Source organism: Populus nigra, chromosome 14 (genome assembly GCF_951802175.1).
Source record: "Populus nigra chromosome 14, ddPopNigr1.1, whole genome shotgun sequence".
Taxonomy (NCBI): Eukaryota; Viridiplantae; Streptophyta; class Magnoliopsida; order Malpighiales; family Salicaceae; genus Populus; species Populus nigra.
In genome coordinates, this window is record NC_084865.1 from 15051071 (window position 1) to 15072111 (window position 21041).

The 21041-nt window shown below is 35.2% G+C and overlaps 3 protein-coding genes across 3 annotated transcripts; all 3 read left to right on the forward strand.

Annotated features, from left to right (window-relative positions):
- The first annotated feature begins 6055 nt into the window (after positions 1-6055).
- LOC133672503 (beta-amyrin synthase-like) lies at positions 6056-11576 on the forward strand. Its single transcript, XM_062092941.1, has 15 exons — positions 6056-6137; positions 6380-6667; positions 7544-7729; positions 8272-8361; positions 8466-8654; positions 8781-8865; positions 8955-9547; positions 9650-9772; positions 9859-9957; positions 10079-10135; positions 10238-10284; positions 10384-10705; positions 10794-10874; positions 11002-11085; positions 11225-11576. The coding sequence occupies exons 2-15, from the start codon at positions 6467-6469 to the stop codon at positions 11345-11347; spliced, it is 2280 nt and encodes a 759-aa protein (XP_061948925.1). The 5' UTR covers positions 6056-6137; positions 6380-6466; the 3' UTR covers positions 11348-11576.
- Positions 11577-11934: 358 nt separating this feature from the next.
- On the forward strand, positions 11935-14531 carry LOC133672370 (pollen receptor-like kinase 4). Its single transcript, XM_062092767.1, has 3 exons — positions 11935-12881; positions 12992-13600; positions 13685-14531. Exons 1-3 carry the CDS (start codon positions 12197-12199, stop codon positions 14344-14346), a joined length of 1956 nt encoding a protein of 651 aa, XP_061948751.1. The 5' UTR covers positions 11935-12196; the 3' UTR covers positions 14347-14531.
- A 1443-nt stretch (positions 14532-15974) lies between these two features.
- On the forward strand, positions 15975-20786 carry LOC133672578 (U-box domain-containing protein 35-like). Its single transcript, XM_062093024.1, has 10 exons — positions 15975-16166; positions 16430-16495; positions 16767-16888; positions 17527-17747; positions 17830-17878; positions 18095-18389; positions 18725-18826; positions 18899-19324; positions 19711-20523; positions 20751-20786. Exons 1-10 carry the CDS (start codon positions 15975-15977, stop codon positions 20784-20786), a joined length of 2322 nt encoding a protein of 773 aa, XP_061949008.1.
- The last annotated feature ends 255 nt before the right edge of the window (positions 20787-21041 follow it).

Sequence of the window (21041 nt, forward strand, 5' to 3'; positions counted from 1 at the left end):
ATGTGCTCCTAATTAACCTGGCTGGGTCAGATTGACCAAGATATATATATATATATATATATATATATATATATATATATATATGCATGGAGAGAACTCTCAACTTTGGCAACTTTGGAAATTAATTCCCGACCTGCCAAACTTATTATGATCAGTCATTAAATAGCATTTTTTTTACTATTTGACCCAGCGCTGCTATGACTTCAATTATAAGGCATTAGGAAAATAATAATTAAAATCAATGCCTGTTTAATGTGTTTTCATCATGAGTTCACTAATTAATTAAAAAGATCCTCTATATATGTACGTTATAATTAATTCAGAGTACCCTTTTTATTATTTAAGTCATCGTTGTCAACTTTCTTTTCATTTTGATTAATTAATATCAATATCGATCGATCATCCTCCTTACCCTCTCCATTAAATAGTTTTTTTCTTTAAGTAATTTGCACTCAAATGCCGAAAATTAAAGTAAATTAAAGATAAGGCCATTTTTTATGAGATGGTGAAAACTCAGGTGCAAATAATGGATTTATCTGCAAAAACAAAAATAGTAATTAGAAATAAAGCATCAATCGCCAGCCCATGGCATTAATTGATTTTTTAATTTGGTAAAAATTGTGATTCAAGATTTTGAAAATGGTTTTTATATTTTTAATTAGGATGATAACTAATAACATTGTTGTTTAGTTTAAGCTAGCAACCTATTAGCGTCTCTTTCAAATAATAATAATAATAATAATAAAACCCTATAATTAAAGATATCTTCATTTATTGAACTTTGGTTTGTAGTATAGAGGTAAGGAGTCGCTTTAGAGTGCAAGGATCGATGTTCTTAGTTCGAATCCTAACAATTATATTTTCAACTTTTACATGTAAGTTTATATATAATCATTGGTGGATATATATTGAGTTGCTGAGTTTTTTTTTATATTTTTTGATGATTTAATTCTTGAAAAATAACTGTTTATTCGTTCGTGGATGTGTGTGTATATATATGTATATATCAGTTTTATAAGAAGATATATATTCATTTATTAATTTCTACATTTTTTAAGCGCTGTTTTATCACATGAAAAGGATGTTTTGGTTGTAAAAAGAAAAAACAAGAAAAGTCTAAAAGTATGCGGAAATTTGGAACATTGACTAAATGAGATTAATTTTTGTCGATAGGCTGCTGGCTCTACCAATCAGGTTTCAGTCCTATCTATCCTGACATTAATTCAATCGAATATCTAATTAATGTCTGATCAAATCAAATCAATTCAGAAAGAGTGATTGTATTTAGGATTGTTTTGAAAGATGGTTTTTTATATTTAAAATTATTTTTAAATATTATTGTTAAAAATAAAATTTTAAAAAATTAAAAAAATATTATTTGAATAAATTAAAAAAAAACCAACCATTACTACAATATGAAACACACTTGCATTAATCCCCACGTTATTAAGAAAAAGAAAAAAGAAAAAGAAAAAGAAAAAGGAAGGAAGCTCAGGTCAGGCCAGGTCGTAATCGAATAAAATAATCCATACAAGAAGAAGGGTTTAATATAGAATAGATAACAGAATGTTTTGACCGCTATGTGGTGATGAGGTCGGACTTCAAGAAAGACAGGCTAACAAATCATATATAATATATACTATTCAATTAGAATGGGAAGGCAGCGGTCAAAATCTCCTTCTTTCCAAGAAATCTCTCCCTCCACCTCTCATGCTTTGCGTATCCACACCTCCATGACTTCCATGCTTAATTATTTCTCACCATCACCAGGTTAAATTAAATTAAATTAAAAAAACAATTACATAGTTGGTAGAAATATTTGACTGACGTGTGTTCTGTTCTCGTCACCTCCAAGTCATTTCTTGTGAATTATCCACTATTCCAGCATTTGCACTAATTATTTATATTTCAATATATATATGTATGTATGTATATATTATGAATATGGATGCTTATAACTTTAATGCTTCTCGGCAAGAGTTTGGTCAATCTTAATATATGAAAATTAATTACCCACACAATTTGGAGAGAAAAATAAAATAAATAAATAAATAAATAAAGGTGAACAAGCTAGCTAGCTAATTGGCCCACACAAATTCATTTCCACTTGTTCATAAGAGTGAAATAACGTTGGCCCGCACCAGCTTGCTAAGACTGACAAGAAATATCAGGTTGGTCTATAATTAATTAATTAATGCTTGACAATTTCAAGCTTCTCCCTTTCATGGCAAGATACTCTCATGATTTTCTCTTAAAAAAAATAAATAACTTGCACTGTAAGTAAAACAGAATAAATAAAATAAAGCTTAATTTGAACCACTACGTACTAGCTAGCTGGCTGGTTATTCGTTTGGGGTTAAGTGTTAAACATGCATGATTAGCTAGCTAATGCATTATTAGAGATGATATTGGCAAAAATAAAATAAATTAAAAAAAAAACTGATGAAATAAGTAGAAGGGAATTTCTTTTTTCAGGCATTAATTTCTTTCCGTGGAAGACAGACGTGAAACACATTGTTGATCGCATGTGCTCGCAAAGTTTAAATTAGAACTGCAAATGATGGCAGGATGAGAAAGAGTCGCAAAAAGCATTGAAATTAACGAATAATTGTAGGATCTAGCTAGCTAGGGGCAGCCGAGGCATGATGATCCTATGCCCGATGGAGAGAGCGACCATCATTAGGCATTAGAAAATTTCCAATAGCAAAATTCATTTCAAAGAGATATAAAGTAGTATTGATCTACATCTTAATATATCTAATATTAATATTTTTTGTTTTTTTAGAAAAAAATATTGAGAAAAGCTGTGGAGATTAAAAAATAAATCTTTAAATAATATCTATTTTAATGCTTCTAGCTTGTATGAATGACTATATATAGCTCTTTATTAATTTGACTATCTTTTGGAGCTGCAAAATTAGAAGAAAAAAGCTAAAAAAAATTATTATTTTTCCTTTAGGCTCTTTTTTTTAGCTAACAATATATATATATATATATATATATATATATATATATATATATATAGTGTTACTTACAATCAGTCATATTTATTTGACTTTTTATTTATTTATATTGTATGTATATATTAATTCCCACAAAATGCATGTTTGTGCATATTTACCATACGTACAAGGAATGTTAAATATTGAAAAATAATAATAAGGAATTCTCAAAAATACATTAATATCATTATACAATACTAAAGTTCGTGTAATTATATCATGAATAGTTTTATTTTTTCTCCTCGAATAGTATTTTCATTGAAATTAAGAAAATTAATAACCGTTAATTAATCTCGTGTTAAACACGAATGAATATTCTTAGTCTTTTGACGAGCATCAAATATTGTGGAAAGCGAAGAATTAACATAAATGAATGAATGAATGGAAGCTGCAGATTCTGGGGGAGAAAAACTTCAAGCAAACAATTCCAGCAGTAAAAGTTGAGGAAGTGACGTCTGAAAAGACAACAACGGTGATGAAGAGGTCAGCCACCTCTCTCTTATTCCGCTTTGCAGGCTACTGACGGCCACTGGCGGGCTGAAAATTCTGGGGCCCTCCTTTTCCTTCCTCCTTTTCTAAGTTCTATCTCTTTATTATTTTTTTAATTTCTTCTTCTCATTAATTAATTAATTTTACAAAATCCCACTAAATCCACCTCGGTAATGAGAAACATAGAAGAAATTTATATGCAATGTTCTATACAGTGCTGTAACTAGGCATATAATACAATGAAATAAAATAAAATAAATTATAAAAATATGTTTAATCATTTCATTTGATAAGATGATTGAAATAATTTTATGATTTTCTAAAATTATTCAATTCCTTGATTCTCTTTTTTTATTAATTAGAAAATAACTAATAATATTTATATTGATTATTTTCTTCACTTGTCCCTTAAAGCTATGATAATTTTATTTTTTATGAGTTTGACATGATCATTTTTATTATCATTACAGTTTTATCTATTTATATTCAATAATTATATTTTTCTAAACACAACTATTTTTAATCATTTTTTTATTGTCACATTTCTCTACTAAACATTTTTTTTAAGATTTAGTTTTTCAAGTGGCTATTCTATTTTAACTCACTCTTCATCAAACTAATGTTTTCTTCTTATCATGGCTTCTTGTCCATTTCCCATCTCTTTCTCGAGGAATTTTTTTTTTTAATTTGTGGTTTTTTTAGTAACACTTTATCTCTTGATGTAGAATTTTAATTTTTTTGTTGGGTGTTGTCATCTTACACATCTATTTTTTTTATTCTTTGGATGTCATTTAATTATTCACATGATCTTGAGATTTTTTCTTATTATTAATTGATTCATCATTGAAAAATAATAGAAAATAAAATATTTGATAGACAAAAAAAAAATTATAAACAAAGTATTTTAAAATAATCGAACGAATAACAAAAAATCATTTGTTGAAAAAGTCAAAGCTAATATGCAAAGCAATATATAATCTACTCTGAAATCAAGAAAAACTTTAGAATAGAATAACATGTTATTATTTGATAAATTAATATATATTACATTTAATTCATATGGAGTTTATATGTAAGTATAAAAAACACATAAGGAAATATTTATATGTGTGTAGCTAATTAAAAAAAAAAAGATTTTGATAATTATGCTTAGTCTAATGATATAAATTTCTTCTAGTTTTTTTTATTGCTATTTTTTTTATCTTTTCCCAACAATATATATATATATATATATATATATATATATATATATATATAGTTGTGATGGTCATATTTATTTGACTTTATTTATTTTATTTATATTATATGTATATATGTATGTATTTATGCGAGTCCCACAAAATGTTTGTGCATATCTACCATACAAGTAATTATGTTAAATATTAAAATAATAATAATAAGGAATTCTCAAAAATACATTAATATCATTATTCAATACTAAAGTTGGCGCAGTATCAATAGTTTTATTTAATTTTTTTCACCTCGAATGGTATTTTCATTGAAATTAAGAAAATTAATAACCATTAAATAATCTCGTGCTAAACACGTACGAGTGACTATTCTTAGTCTTTTGACGAGCATCAATTGTGGAATCCACGGGAGAGAAGAAAAGGGAAATGGTAAGAAGTTTTGAATTACTTGACTTAGGAGAGGACCAATCAATGGGGGCTGGGAAACTACTCCGACTATATGATTCCAACATCTTCCAAGAATTAGAAAGACTTAATTAGGTTTGATTCTCTTTTGTGCCGGCTCGATGCACACCCATTTAACTGTTAATGATGGCACCGATTAATTGTAAATTAAAAATACAATATTTTGATTTATTAATTACATGCAAGTGAGAAATATGGAAATATAGATTTATTCGGGACTAAATTGTGTTTTTTTTTATGAATTTAAAATCTTAATCATGGATTAAGAAATCTAATTAAGATTACCCTTGGATTTGATCTGATATAATATATGTAGAGTTGATGCTCTACTGCCTCTACATGTATTGGAAGAATGTACTAGGTAATTAATCCATCCATCCTTCACGGACCAAACTAAGAATAAATCAACCGGAGCTAGTGAAATGTTATTAATACATCAAGATTATTTGAACATGCATGTGTGATCCATATATATATATATATATATATATATATATATATGTATGTATGTATGTGTGTATGTATATATGTGTATGCGCGTGCATGTATATACATGTATGATGAAGATAGTAATAATAATAGTGCGTAGTGCCGGTGGTGGAGGATTTGGTCTTTGTTCAAACATGCAAACCTAAATTGAATAGAATAAAATAAGAAAACATTATGTTTGTTGAAGGAGTAAGATTTTGAAGAAAGAAACAATGCGTGCCCTATGATCTGTTCTCCACGCACAACTACATCAATGGCGGTAATTTTTTGCTGTAAATATACGACGACGACGACTTCTTTTAACTTTTAATTGGTCAACAATGGTAGGGTTGAATAATTTAATGATGAGAATTGGGCTGCCCCACCACCCTCTCCATTCCTCCTTATAAAGAGCACCTTTGAAAGACAACCTCCACACTCATTACTCAATACTCCCTCGTCATCTTATCACTACAAAACTCTCTCCGATCCGATCCTTAGATCATTTTGATCTCTTTTTGTGGTAAGTCGTTTGCGCTCTATATGCCTACTCATTTGGGTTGCTCCAGCTAGCTTGATCACCCTGTAAAATTATAAGCCTTTTCTCTTCTCTTTAATTTGATATAATCCCAAACCAAGATTTGTTCTACGTATGCATGCATGGAATATATATGTTGATCATGCAATAGTTATTTCGTAAAGCTAGCATTTACATGGATGATAACTATATAAGAACGTGATTTAATTTGCATATGCTTAATGCAGGGATTGAAGGGAGGAATTAAGGGAGATAAATTAATATTAAAGATCATATATTATAGTTAAGAAGAGAAGAGATCAATATATATCATCATGTGGAGGCTAAAGATTGCAGAGAAAGGGAACAACCCTTACATTTTCACCACGAATGAGTATGCTGGAAGACAGATATGGGAATATGATCCTAATGCCGGAACTCCTGAAGAGCGAGAGCAAGTGGAAGAGGCTCGCCGGAACTTTACTAAGAACCGCTCTAAGGTCAAGCCCAGCTCCGACCTTCTTTGGCAGTATCAGGTACTCTAAATATCTTCTTTTATTCTTCCTCAAAATTTACTAACAATTAATTAATATATACTGCTTTTTTTTCTTTCCTTTAAAAAAAAAAAACAAAATCACGTGAAGCACGGATTAATTACTAAACTAAATAACTACTCCCCATATTGATTATTGGAGTTTTTTTTTTTTTAATCTTGTAAAATAAAAAAATCATAAAAATTGTAGTAATATATATGGCATCCTCCTTAATTAATTCTTTCTCGAAATTTAATAACAATATTTATCATTGCTTCTTTTCTTTTAATTTATGTAAAGCTTAATTCTCTTAAAATAACCACTCCCCTTATATATTGATTATTATGGAGTTTTTATTTTTAATTTTGCAAAATAAAAAAAATCCTTTAGATAGTACTATTCAAATACGACGACTTGAAAAATATTAGGAGATCATGCTTTGATGTTGACATATTAAGATTACTGTAGATGGACATATTAAAACAAAAATAAAATGATGCCGTAGATTTCCATCCGCTGTCTTAAGCTGATTACTTCAAGTAAAATATTATATTAATTTTAGTGTGAGATTAATTCAATCGGTCCATATAGATTTTGTGAAGGATTTAATTAAAGTAGTCAACCTAGTTAATTAATTACTTAACATTAATAAGACCACCTCCGACTACCCAAATCAATGACTTTATGTTAGGTAATGCATGTAATTATGTGGAATAATGACATGTTTTTTCCATGATTTGTGTGATACGTACTATGATCTCTCAATCATACTAGCTAATTATTAATGTTAATATATATTGTCTTAACCACCACCAATTATGAGATGGAGGGAAAAGAAATGAACGCGAAAGAATTAACATGAATGAGTGATCGGTGCAGATTCTGAGGGAGAAAAACTTCAAGCAAACAATTCCGGCAGTGAGAGTTGAGGAAGGGGAAGAAGTCACGTACGAAAAGACAACAACGGCTATGAAGAGGTCAGCCAGCTTTTATTCAGCCTTGCAGGCTAGTGACGGCCACTGGCCTGCTGAGAATTCCGGGGTCCTCTTTTTCCTTCCTCCTTTCGTAAGTACAATCTCTTTTGTTTTTTTTAATCTCTTCTTCTTCTTCTTCTCATTAATTAATTATTTTTTAATAAAACCCCACTCATGACATCACCTTGGTAATGATCAGAAACGGGTGCCAAATCATGGCTGCTGGCCTGCCTTCCTTATTTATTCCACTCTGTCGATCATTTCTTAATTAATTATCTAATTAAAAAATGTTTGTGGATATGCCTTTTGTAATAGTGGTACTAAGTCTTCAATGGGTGTAGCGTGGTGGCAAAGGGCTTGAGATCTGCACAGCAGGTTTCGAGTTCAAGTCAGGGCGTGCACCTCTTGTAAGAGCTTGGGACAGCCGGGGTTTTACTCACTCACCTGGGCCCATAAAATGCGCTTTCCGGGGGGTGGGGTTTCCTCGAATCCAAAAAAATAAATAAAAAATAGTGGTACTAAATATTTATGCTCTTAGAGTTTATGTGTGCGTAGCTAATTAAAAGAAGGAAAGAAAAAGGGACTTTGGTAATTGAAAAAATAATTAACCAGGACAAATAACATTAATTGCAGGTGTTTTGCTTCTACATTACTGGGCATCTCGACACCATGTTCCCTCCCGAGTACCGCAAAGAAATCTTTCGTTACATATACAACCATCAGGTAATTAATTCCGTATCACTTGAAATAAAAATTAATTTCTTCTTCAGAAATCTAATTAATTATGCAAAATCAACACTTTAATTAACATGATATGTATGCTGCAGAATGAAGATGGTGGGTGGGGTCTGCACATAGAAAGTCACAGCAACATGTTTTGCACAACCTTCAGCTACATTTGTCTGCGCATGCTTGGGGTAGGGCCAGATGAGGAAGCTTGTGCAAGAGGAAGAAAATGGATTCTTGACCGTGGTGGTGTCACTTCCATTCCCTCTTGGGGCAAGACTTGGCTTTCGGTATGATTGTTTTTTCTTTGGGTTATAAGGATTTTTAGACAATCACACTCATACACACACGCGCGCTAGTCCAATTTATGATTGATAAGTGGAGTGTAATAATGTTTCTTCTTGATTTTGTTATAGATTCTTGGCCTGTTTGACTGGTCTGGTTGTAACCCTATGCCCCCAGAGTTTTGGATTCTGCCTACTGCCCTTCCTGTTCATCCAGGTAATTGATTAGCAAAACTGTACGTTTCATTGTTTTAGCTTGATTTGCAAGTTAATGATGCTAATTAATATATATATAAAAAAATGCAGCAAAAATGTGGTGCTACTGTCGATTGGTTTACATGCCAATGTCATATCTGTATGGAAAAAGATTTGTTGGACCAATTACACCTCTGATTCTGTCATTGAGAGAAGAGCTGTACCTTCAGCCTTACGAAAGCGTAAAGTGGAAGCAAGTCAGACATTTATGTGCAGAGGAGGATCTTTACTATCCACATTCCTTGATTCAGGATTTCCTTTGGGATAGTCTGTATTTGATGTCTGAACCTCTTCTTACTCGCTGGCCCTTCAACCAGTTGGTCAGAAAGAAGGCTCTTGAAGTAACAATGAAGCACATTCATTATGAAGATGAAAACAGTAGATACATTACTATTGGTTGTGTTGAGAAGGTGCTGTGCATGCTTTCTTGTTGGGTGGAAGATCCAGATGGTGTTGCTTTTAAGAGGCATCTTGCTAGGGTTCCTGATTACTTGTGGGTTGGAGAGGATGGAATGAAGGTCCAGAGCTTTGGTAGCCAGTTGTGGGATGCTACTTTTGGTTTTCAGGCTTTGTATACTAGTGAGCTTGGTGAAGAAATCAAGCCTACGCTCGCTAAAGCATTTGATTTCATCAAGAAATCTCAGGTACTAAATCATGAATTCAACCCAATTAATTGTTTTTCTTTTCTTTTCTTGCTATAATTTGGTGGCCTTAACTGATCAAAATGAACTTCAAATCTGCTCAAGGTTGTGGATAATCCAGCAGGTGACTTCGTGGGCATGTATCGTCACATTTCTAAAGGATCATGGACTTTCTCTGATCAAGATCATGGCTGGCAACTTTCTGATTGTACAGCCGAAGCTTTAAAGGTTAAAATCACATCAACCGAAGTTAAATTTTATGATAACATTTTTGTAAAATAAAGCAGCACTCAATTTTATTCTCTTTTGTACAGTGTGTTCTCTTCGCTCAAATGTTGCCCACTGAATACATTGGTGAGAAAATGGATCCTCAGATGATATTTGAAGCAGTCAATATCATTCTTTCACTGCAGGTGAGTGGTTTTTGCTGCTTTGTGTTATGAACTGTTCTGTTCTTCAGATGTTTTTTTTCTTTCAAAGAAATTCATTTAGAGTACTGGTATCGGAATTTTGATCTTCATTCTTTAAATTCAGGGACCAAGAGGTGGTCTAGCAGGCTGGGAGCCGATTCGCGGTGAAATGTGGTTAGAGGTAACTTCTATGCTAACATTTTTCCTGTTCTTTTTAGAATCAAAATTTTCTTTTAACACCATATATCAACTGAGTATTTTTTTCGTCCTTTTGTGTTCTTAGAAACTCAATCCTATGGAATTCCTGGAGAACATAGTCATCGAGCACGAGTAAGATTTTTCACACAATTCCTTCTTCCCATTTTTGGTTTCTTTTGTACCGTAAATATTAATATCATCCGAGCCTGATTTTATTGTCATACAATGCAGCTATGTTGAGTGCACATCATCTGCAATCCATGGATTTGTGATGTTTATGAAGATGTACCCTGGACACAGGAAGAAAGAAATTGAGACTTTCATTGCAAGAGCTGTCGATTATCTCGAAATGATTCAAATGCCTGATGGTTCATGGTATGGAAACTGGGGAGTTTGCTTCATTTACAGTACATGGTTCGCACTTGTTGGTCTAGCAGCTGCTGGAAAAACCTACTATAATAACCAAGCAATGCGTAGAGGAGTCGATTTTCTACTCAGGGCACAGTCTCCAGATGGTGGATGGGGCGAGAGCTACTTATCTTGCCCAAATAAGGTAATTAACTTCATTTCTTCAGTTGAATTATGACTAGCCAAGAAGACAGATACATTGAATAAATATTAATGTGTGTTTCATTGCTCAGATATATACACCTCTCGAAGAAAAGAGATCAACTTATGTGCAGACAGCATGGGCTATGCTTGGTTTGATTCATTCTGGCCAGGTCAGTTCCTAGTGAACCTTTTAATCTTTGCCTAGTTGCTATGATTTTGCATATACTTTATGCTCAATTTCTTTCCGGATTTCAAGTCATGTGGTAATCTTTTTGTTATGGTTTTTTCTTGAAATAGGCGGATAGGGATCCGACTCCACTTCACCGTGGTGCTAAGTTGTTGATTAACTCTCAAGCTGAAGATGGAAGCTATCCTCAGCAGGTATCTTGATATGACCTAGTCGTTGTAACAATACACACACACACACACACACACACACGTTTGATTTGGTCATTATTGCTCAAATTTTCTTGAATTTTCACTTGATTTTGTTTAATGATCATTCAAATATTTTGTGCAGGAAATTACTGGTGTTTTCAAGAATAACTGTATGTTACACTATCCAACATATAAGAATGTTTTCCCCTTATGGGCTCTGGCAGAATACCGCAAAAATGTTCCATTGCCTTCCAAGAAGCTTTGAGTCAATCAAAGGATTTTGTACAAGAGAAAGATATATAGCTGTTTGTGTAGAGAAGCTGGAAATTAAATTGTGAATTTTAAGACTGCACGGACCCCATATGCTTATGGTTCTGGGGCAGGTCATAATAAATATGCTCACAGAAGCTTGTAAAAAGTTGAACCAAAAAGTAAGGTTCTCTTAATACCATGTATCTATTATATTAATCAAAATTTTTCAATCTTTCTGGTCCTGTAAATTAGCATGGATAATCTTCTAAAAGAAACTATTCATTACTTCGGCGCAATCGATCATCTATTCTAGGCACGAATCATTTACAATCCCAGCTAGTTTCATCTGTCAATATGGATTTTGGTGATTTGCTTTGATTTTTGTTTCTTGTTAGTGCCTAAGTAGCCAACAAAGCAAAACTTAAAACTGAAAAAGAACATCAGATAGTGGCTGCATAGATATAGCAGGTCAAACAATTAGTCCAACATTAGACAACCTATAATTAGCATATCTGCTTAATATAGCAGACCAACTACTAATCAGCATAACAAAATCAAAGGCTGGCCCTGGATCTCTCCTGTATTCATCGCAACCTCTAAAATACTTCCCTTCTAAGCTGTTACACAGGCAAATCTTAGTCACTTAGCCAACTTCTATTTTTCCCTTCCATTGTTACCTATGATGCATCCTGATCATCTTTACTATTCCTGGCATTGCACACCAACTTCATCTCTGTCCTGGCTAATGCATTTTGCATTCCTGCAAGACCAAGAAAGACAAAAATATGTGATTCAAAACTTCTTACATTTGAAAATTCTGGAGAGAGTAGTAAGCATTTGAGAATTCTTGAGCATTGTACTAATGGTAATGGCTGCGCACGTAGCTATGCTTGCGCGCGCAACCACCTCATCATTAGTCCTCCTTGTTCTTGCATTCGTGTTATCTATTGTGGTTACATCATTTGGCTCACCAGATTCTGATGCCCTTTTAAAGTTCAAGGAACAGCTAGTGAACAATGAGGCTATTAGTAACTGGAATGTCTCGGTGAATCCATGCGAAAGGGATAGATCAAATTGGGTTGGTGTGCTTTGTTTCAATGGAGGCATTTGGGGTTTGCAGCTTGAACATATGGGACTCGCTGGCAATATTGATTTGGATGCACTAGCTCCCTTGCCTTCCTTTCGAACGTTAAGCCTTATGGACAACAATTTTGATGGTCCATTGCCTGATTTCAAGAAACTGGGGAAGCTAAAAGCGTTGTATTTGTCAAACAACCGATTCTCTGGAGACATTCCTGACAAAGCATTCGAAGGCATGGGTTCATTAAAGAGACTGTTTTTGGCAAATAACCTGCTTACAGGAAAGATTGCTTCATCACTTGCAATCTTGCCTAAGTTAACGGAATTGAAGCTTGATGGAAACCAATTTGAAGGCCAAATACCCAATTTTCAACAGAAGGGTATGAAGACAGCAAATGTAGCCAACAATGAATTGGAGGGTCCAATCCCAGAAGCCCTGAGCAGATTGAGTCCAAACTCATTTGCAGGTAATCGTTTTATCCAGCCACGGATTACTTATGTATCTTTATGATTTATCTCTGACCTTTTTTCAGCAGCATTTCCCTGATAAAATCTTTCTTAACTAAATCATTTTCAGGCAACAAAGGACTTTGTGGACCGCCTCTAGGACCATGCATACCCTCTCCACCTTCTACCCCTAAAGTCCATGGGAAGAAATTCAGCATTCTATATATTGTAATCATTATACTGATTGTTCTGCTAATACCAGCAGCCATTGCTTTTGCTTTCCTTTTGTTTTCCCGAAAAGAAAGTAAAAGAGGAACAAAGAGGAGAGCATCAGAGAACTCCAACAGAATTATGTCTTCCTATTATAGAGATGTACATCGTGAAATGCCAGAGACTAATTCTCATTCAAGGATAACTGATCATGGAAAGTTGTCATTCCTGAAGGATGACATTGAGAAATTTGATTTGCAAGACTTGCTTAGAGCATCAGCAGAAGTTTTGGGGAGTGGGACATATGGATCTTCCTACAAAGCTGTCGTCGGTGGACAACCTGTGGTTGTTAAGAGGTATCGGCATATGAACAATGTGGAGAGAGAAGAGTTTCATGAGCACATGAGAAGGATAGGGAGGTTGAAGCATCCAAACTTGCTGCCTCTTGCGGCGTATTATTATAGGAGGGATGAGAAGCTTTTGGTTACCGTGTTTGCCAAGAATGGTAGCTTGGCTAGTCACCTTCATGGTAAGTTCCTTTGAAATCAACTGTAATTTTTCTGAAACCATCAAGTCTTTGTATTCTTACAGCCATTGTACCTGTCTTCCTCAGGAAATCATTCACTGGAAGAAGATGGACTTGATTGGCGTGTCCGCTTGAAAATCGTCAAAGGAGTAGCCAGGGGCTTGGCTTTCCTCTACAATCAGCTTCCTATAATTGCTCCTCATGGACACCTGAAATCTTCCAATGTGCTCCTCGACGAGTCATTTGAGCCTCTCTTGACAGATTATGCTCTAAGACCTGTGATCAACCCTGAACATGCCCACGTGTTCATGATGGCTTACAAGTCGCCTGAGTATGCACAACATGGCCGGTCATCGAACAAGACAGATATATGGAGTTTTGGCATATTAATACTGGAAATATTAACTGGCAAGTTCCCTGAGAACTATCTAACACCAGGGTATAATAGCGATGCAGACTTGGCAACTTGGGTTAATAACATGGTGAAGGAAAAGCGAACAAGTGAAGTGTTTGATAAGGAAATGCTGGGAACGAAAAATAGCAAGGGAGAAATGATAAAACTTCTGAAAATTGGATTGAGTTGTTGCGAACAAGAAGTTGAGAGAAGGTCGGACATTAAGGAAGTTGTCGACAAGATTGAGGAATTGAAAGAAGGAGATGATGATGAAGACTTTTACGGAAGTGAAGGGAATGCATACAGTGTTAGAGGAAATAATCAAGAAGGTTTTTCTTTCACGTACGATCGATAATGATCGGCAAGTATGAAGGAAAAGGCATATAGAACAGTATCACAAGGGCTAACAGGTTTCCTGGGATTTCCACACGGTGAAGAACACCAAGAGTGGAATGATTGTTATGGGGGTTGTTAGCTTTCCTCTATCAACTGTAAAAAAAATGTTGTAAGTCAATAATGGGGGTTGATTAGCTGATAGAATTTTATGCTGTTGGGGTTTGGGCGAAAAGGGAAAAGCATAAAGAAAAAATATTTTTCACTCAGTTCATTTTTTGTCATCATCTGTGTTATCTCCCCACGTTAAAATTAAGTAACAGCTATACCTGATTTACATAATCACAGTAAACCGGGTCTGCCTATACAGCCACACTTGTGCATACACAGAAACCTTGGCATTGTTTTTTGTACTTGTACACTTGGCATTCAATTTGACAATGCAATTAATTTCTAGCTTCCTAAGCTGCTATGATTCCCATGCATGCCCTAGTCCTACCATATATTCTCTCTTTATTTTCTCAGCAAGTTTATGACGTATTTGAAGTCTTCCTGCAGTTTATGCTCCTGCCATGAGGTACCTTAGGCTTAAGCTTTGCCCTCGTTCTCAAGCTTGAACTGGGATCTTAATTGATTTTTTTTCTATTGGGAAGCCCTAAAATCACATGCTGTTAAGGTTCCTTTCCCTTTAAAGGCTTCAAATTGACAGTTAATATTGCAAGCTTTATAACCAGATATCAGTCAAGAAAAGATTTCTTCAAGAAGACATAAAAATGTCTCAATTTTGTTTACTGAGAATTTCATGCCATCAGACTTATTCATACAATTGGAAACAAGAATCAGCAGATTTAAATAAATTACAGACTGCATCCTGCAGTGCACAAGGACTTCTGATCTAGCAGAAGGTGGAAATATATACACACTTGATATTGGTACAAGAAAGTTTACATTACAAGCTAATATATCAACACTTTAACAAGAAAGGGAACGGAAAATATTTAATGGAAATGAACATCTTATCTCATTTGTCATTTCCTTGATTTCTATGCATATCACCTTCTTGTGAAAGGGAACAGCAGTTGCTAACAGTTGAGCCATTTATCTGTTTCCTAAGCAAATCACCATCTTGAGAATTTTGAAGCTTTGCCTGCCAAGTGGGCTACTGAAATTCTTTTTTTACCTTGTACCATTAATTAAAAATTTGCATATTTTGAAAAGAATACAAAGATACAGAGGCCATCAATATGTAAACTTTATCGAAAACCATTCTTTTTTTGGTAACATTGTACGTGTATTGAAATGGCGCAGCTTCATTCTTAGCCATCGATAAATATAGGTGACCTAAACAAGGACAGATCATGAGAAACAGCGAGAGATCAGAGAGGGAGAATGAAGGGTGTCATTTCTGCTGGTAACACACAGAGAGGCTTGCATCCAATTGACATTTCCCAACAGAAAGCACATAAAACTCTTTGACCACAAGGCATCATACAAAATTGTTGTCTCCAGAGAGATAGAAGAGAGGTTTTCTAGGTCTCTCAGGTGGTCTTTTGTAAATGACTGTAAGAATTGTTATCCACTTTTGTGAATATATTTTTCCTGTCCTTTTCAACTCTTTTTTTTCTTGAGTGTTGAGAAACAACACAGAAAATGTGGCTTTCAAAGGGACAGTGGAGCAGGAAGGGAGGAGAAGGAAAGGGGTTGGTGGCAGTTGCAGTAGACAAAGACAAAGGGAGCCAAAATGCATTGAAATGGACTATGGAAAATCTTCTCTCCAAAGGCCAAACTGTTGTTCTAATCCATGTTTTTAGCAAATCATCATCATCATCATCATCATCATTTGTTACTAGTAACTTCTTTTCTCTCTGATTCATTATGTACAATAATAATAGATTATAATTATGATGATACTGCAACCTATGTGCCCTACATTGTAAAGGGGGTTGCTCAACTTACATTCAACGTCCTGCAGCTCCTTTGATCTCTCGAGTGAATCTTCAAATTCCAGGTTTCATGTTCTAATCTTTTCTTTCCACGTGTTTTCCTTTTTTCTTGTTTCACAATCAGGCCACGGAGCAGCTGGTGATTATTTTTCACCAGGGAAGCAGCAGCTTGAGAAGATGGCCAAGGATCTCTTCCTTGCATTTCGATGCTATTGTACCCGTAAAGATGTAATTTTTAAGCCCTGTCATTGTCATACCTCCTTTCAACAATAAAATCATGCATCTGTAGGCACCTTGCATGGAAAAAGTCTACAACATGAGAAGAACAGAAGGAACTTAAAAAATCTGCAGGCATCTCTTGTAAACATATAAATATATGCAATCCCAATGATTGAAGAAAACCCTCATTTGCAAATTCTCATGTCATGCAAATAGATGATAAATGTACCTTGCTTTTCTCCTTTCCTTTTCATCAAGCAGATTTTTTTTCATGCATCAGGTGCGTTGCCTTGATGTTGCCCTTGAAAGCACTGATATAGCAAAAGCAATAACAGAATATGTTGCCCATGCTGCAATCGAGACTTTGGTTCTCGGCACCCCGTCACGGAGTGGATTTATGAGGTATTTTTGCACCCCCTCAGCCCCATCCTAACTTGGAAACTCTACTGGCACACACTCAACCAGAATATAAATTCAGGGAACCTTCCATCTGCAAAGAAACAGGAAGCGCAAACTGTTTCCAACAAAAGAGAAACTCGGTTTTACTTGAATGACAGGTTAATGGTACACCATTTGGTATTGCGGTTCTGATTCTTTCCGAAGTGAATTTTGGTTTATGCGTTTTCAGGTGTTTTTTTTTAATGGTTTTGAGATCCTTATATCAAAACCATAAAAAAAAAAAATCAAGTGTTTTTCATATCAAAAGTACTTTAAAAAAAGCATTTTCAACCACTATAAAAGCAAAGCAAGCCACTAATAAGCCATTCTTTTCTCCAAAGCCAGTGACAAGTTCCCGCATATGTCAACGTTCAGAACACTAGCAGCACTTTTATACATTCTCAACTCTGAAATTTGTTTGGAAATCTCTGATAAGTAAAATACTGAACAGTCAGGATGACTTTATGTACGGATGGAAACATAATCAACAATTACAATCATGAGAGAGATGGCAATTGACAAATGAATTCCATTTTCTTGCAGACATTTACCTGCATTCAGTGACTACAGATCCTCTTAACTCCAATGGTTTTGTTATACAGAAAATTCAAGGCAGATGTCCCAAGCACTGTGTCAAGAGGGGCACCGGATTTCTGTACTGTGTATGCAGTCTCGAAAGGAAAGGTCTCTTCCATGAGAAATGCTTCTCGTGCCGCCCCATTTGTCTCCCCACTACTAGATCAAATAAAAAACCAACAGAATGAAAAAAGTGCAGGAGATGACTCTCATGAAGCACTATACAAACATAGTTGGAGTATAAAACGTTTGTACTCTCAATTATAATGTGTTTTATTATATATTGTTAGTCCTAATCCAAAATCTAATTTATGGTCTTTTGCTGACAGAGAGGACGGCGTCAGTCAACCATCACATCTCAGTTGATGAAAACTTCAGGTAAGTAAGGAGTGCATCAAATCATTTTAAAAAATTGGGGGATGAGGGTGAGCTTAGTATAATATAATATGATGTGCATATATAATCAGTAAATATCTTAGAAGAAAGTGATATACTGGGATGTCTTGAAATAATTTCTTGGTTTTGGTTGCTGTGGCTTGCCTATGATTTGATTTGTTCAAAGGCTAATCTCAATACAATTGTGGGTAACAACAGGTCACCGTTTGGAACAGGAAGATATGGTCATAGTGTAAGATCATTTGCAGACTTAATGTCAGAAACTGACATATCATTTGTAAGCTCAAGCAGGCCAAGCACTGACCGCATGTCTTCTACAACCTATGATTTCATGGATTCTGGACTAGCCCCACGGCTTTCAACTAGTTCAGCAACTAGCTTTGCATCTATACATTCAGGAACAAAGTCCATTGGCCCCAATTCCCAGCAGGGATTTTCATCAGTTTCACATGATAGTGGAGGAACGTCATTTTCCGGTTCAACACATAGCCTGGTAAGGAATTAACCACCTTGACAGAAGCATGATTTGGTAAACAATCATCACTAACCATCAAACGTGCACCGCAAACATTTCAGGAAATAAAGGATGTTTATCCTAGAGTTATTATTTGATCAACTAAGATAGATTGAGCAACGTCTTATGATGGCTAATTATAGCATAATCTTACATCTTTACATGCTTGAAAACAGCAACTTCATATTTTGATTTCTTCATTGTCTTTCACGTGTTGTTTTAACTTTAAAGTGAAGAAGACTGCAAAATGTGTGATCACAAGCACAGATGCTTGATCTAAATGATTTCTACTTATCTGTATTGTAAACACATAGGATGACATGGAATCTGAGATGAGGAGGCTAAAACTAGAGCTGAAGCAAACAATGGAAATGTACAGTGAAGCATGTAGAGAAGCACTTACAGCAAAACAAAAGGTACAGAGAAGTCATGTTTGCCATGTGCACTTGTAAGATTCCCTGTAGGTTCTTAAAATCACACGCATATAGGCAACGGAGCTGAATCGCTGGAGAATAGAAGAAGAACGAAGATTGGAAGAGGCAAGATTTTCTGAGGAAGCTGCACTATCAATTATAGAACAAGAGAAAGCCAGGTGCAGAGAAGCCATAGAAGCTGCTGAAACAGCTCAGAGGAGAGCAGAAATAGAAGCACAAAGGAGAGTCAACATAGAGAAAGCCCTCAAAGAAGCTGCACAAACGAAAAAATCAAAGGGTAATCTATCCTATAATGATATCAGATACAGGAGATACTCAATTGAGGAGATTGAAGAAGCAACACAATACTTTTCGGAATCAAAGAAGATCGGGGAAGGAGGTTATGGCCCAGTTTACAAGTGTTATCTTGATCATACACCAGTTGCAGTCAAGGTTTTACGTCCTGATGCGGCCCAAGGAAGGTCACAATTTCAAAGAGAGGTGAGGAACAAAGAAAAACTGGTTAATAATGCTCCTGTCTACTGGGTGCGTGTTAGGTAATGCGGTTGAAAGTTCTTCCTGTGTGAAAAAGCACGAATTTGATGGGTTTTTTTTTTCAATGGTTTTGACTTTCTTATATCAAAACCATCAAAAAAACATCTGAATCTAAAAAAACATCAAATCCCACACACACTTTGAAAAGCACCCTAACCAAAATACCATATGGTGCCTAGTGTTTTACATTGAAAGAGAAAAAAAAAACAATAAATAAGCATACCATTTTCAAACTCTAGCATATGATAGTGTTAAATCGAAGTTATGGAGGTGTAGTTCTTTTAAGACAAGACAGCGATCATTTAGTGAAAAATCTAACCTCTACCTTTCAGGTTGAAGTGCTTAGCTTAATACGGCATCCAAACATGGTACTGCTTATAGGAGCCTGCCCAGAGTATGGCATTCTAGTCTATGAACACTTGGGAAAAGGAAGCTTAGAAGATTGTCTTTTCAAGAGAGGGAATACCCCAGCTCTTTCTTGGCAAATCAGGTTTCGAATTGCAGCCGAGATAGCCACAGGTCTACTCTTTCTCCATCAGACCAAGCCAGAGCCACTAGTGCACCGTGACCTAAAGCCAGGAAACATTTTGCTAGACAACAACTACACCAGTAAGATTGGGGATGTTGGATTGGCCAGGCTTGTTCCTGCTACAGCTGAGAATGTAACACAGTACTACATGACATCAGCTGCTGGAACTTTCTGCTATATTGATCCAGAGTACCAACAAACTGGAATGCTTGGTGTGAAATCTGATGTATATTCCTTAGGGATCATGCTTCTGCAAATCATAACAGCCAGGCCACCAATGGGGTTGACTCACATTGTTGAACAAGCTATTGAAAATGGGGCATTCAAAGAAGTTCTAGACCCAGATGTGCCTGATTGGCCAGTTGAAGAGGCTTTAAGTTATGCAAAGCTTGCACTCCAATGTGCAGAACTGAGACGGAAAGACAGGCCAGATCTTGGCACAGAAGTCTTGCCAGAGCTCAACAAACTGAGAGATTTTGCTGAAGAAAAGATGAACTACCTTTATTTCGCTGGCAGTTTCGGTCCTTCTGCCAGCCACAGCCAAGCTTCAATAACTCCCCCCCTCAGCCAAACTTCAATGACTCCCACCAACCTCAGTCAATCTTCAGTAAATAAGGTAAAACTCCCAGAAAGTTAACCCAGGAAAAGCTCCTAAAGAATGAGATTAAAAAAAATAAAAGGAATATTACATAAAAATCCCAAGACATAGGCATTAAATAAAAGCCACCGCAAGAGTTCACATGAGCATTGGTTTGTAGAAGCAGGCATATAAAGTTTCCATTTTCCCAAGTAAACAGGGGTGGATAGATTTTGTTCTAAATATTGTCGATGAACATTCTGCAGGAAGTGACGTGTGATTTCGTAGTTGAAAACCCATGAAGCCCAAGGAGCCAATCAACCGCTAGCTTCATGGCAAACAAAAGCAGAAGCAGGTACTAAATATTAGGAAACAAGATGGCCATACAATTGCATAGAAATTAAAGTCATCTTGTAATTAACTTGTTTAAAATTCTCCACTCACAGAACCAACACCAGAAGGCTAAAAGAAGGCGACTGGTAGCTTTCTTGCAGCAACATTTTTTTCCGGAGAATCCATCCAACAGGGCAATTCTAGCCCGTGATAGCATAAACATG

What these genes read in the sequence shown, in the direction of transcription:
- LOC133672503 (XM_062092941.1), top strand. Translation starts at nt 6,467, where the DNA reads ATGTGGAGGCTAAAGATTGCAGAGAAAGGGAACAACCCTTACATTTTC. An exon ending in GTTACATATACAACCATCAG is followed by an intron (nt 8,362 to 8,465) that starts GTAATTAATTCC and finishes TGTATGCTGCAG; the next exon opens with AATGAAGATGGTGGGTGGGG. An exon ending in ACTTATCTTGCCCAAATAAG is followed by an intron (nt 10,706 to 10,793) that starts GTAATTAACTTC and finishes TTCATTGCTCAG; the next exon opens with ATATATACACCTCTCGAAGA.
- LOC133672370 (XM_062092767.1), top strand. Translation starts at nt 12,197, where the DNA reads ATGGTAATGGCTGCGCACGTAGCTATGCTTGCGCGCGCAACCACCTCA. An exon ending in GAGTCCAAACTCATTTGCAG is followed by an intron (nt 12,882 to 12,991) that starts GTAATCGTTTTA and finishes AATCATTTTCAG; the next exon opens with GCAACAAAGGACTTTGTGGA. An exon ending in CTTGGCTAGTCACCTTCATG is followed by an intron (nt 13,601 to 13,684) that starts GTAAGTTCCTTT and finishes TGTCTTCCTCAG; the next exon opens with GAAATCATTCACTGGAAGAA.
- LOC133672578 (XM_062093024.1), top strand. Translation starts at nt 15,975, where the DNA reads ATGTGGCTTTCAAAGGGACAGTGGAGCAGGAAGGGAGGAGAAGGAAAG. An exon ending in CATCATCATCATCATCATTT is followed by an intron (nt 16,167 to 16,429) that starts GTTACTAGTAAC and finishes TCACCAGGGAAG; the next exon opens with CAGCAGCTTGAGAAGATGGC. An exon ending in GGTCACAATTTCAAAGAGAG is followed by an intron (nt 19,325 to 19,710) that starts GTGAGGAACAAA and finishes TCTACCTTTCAG; the next exon opens with GTTGAAGTGCTTAGCTTAAT.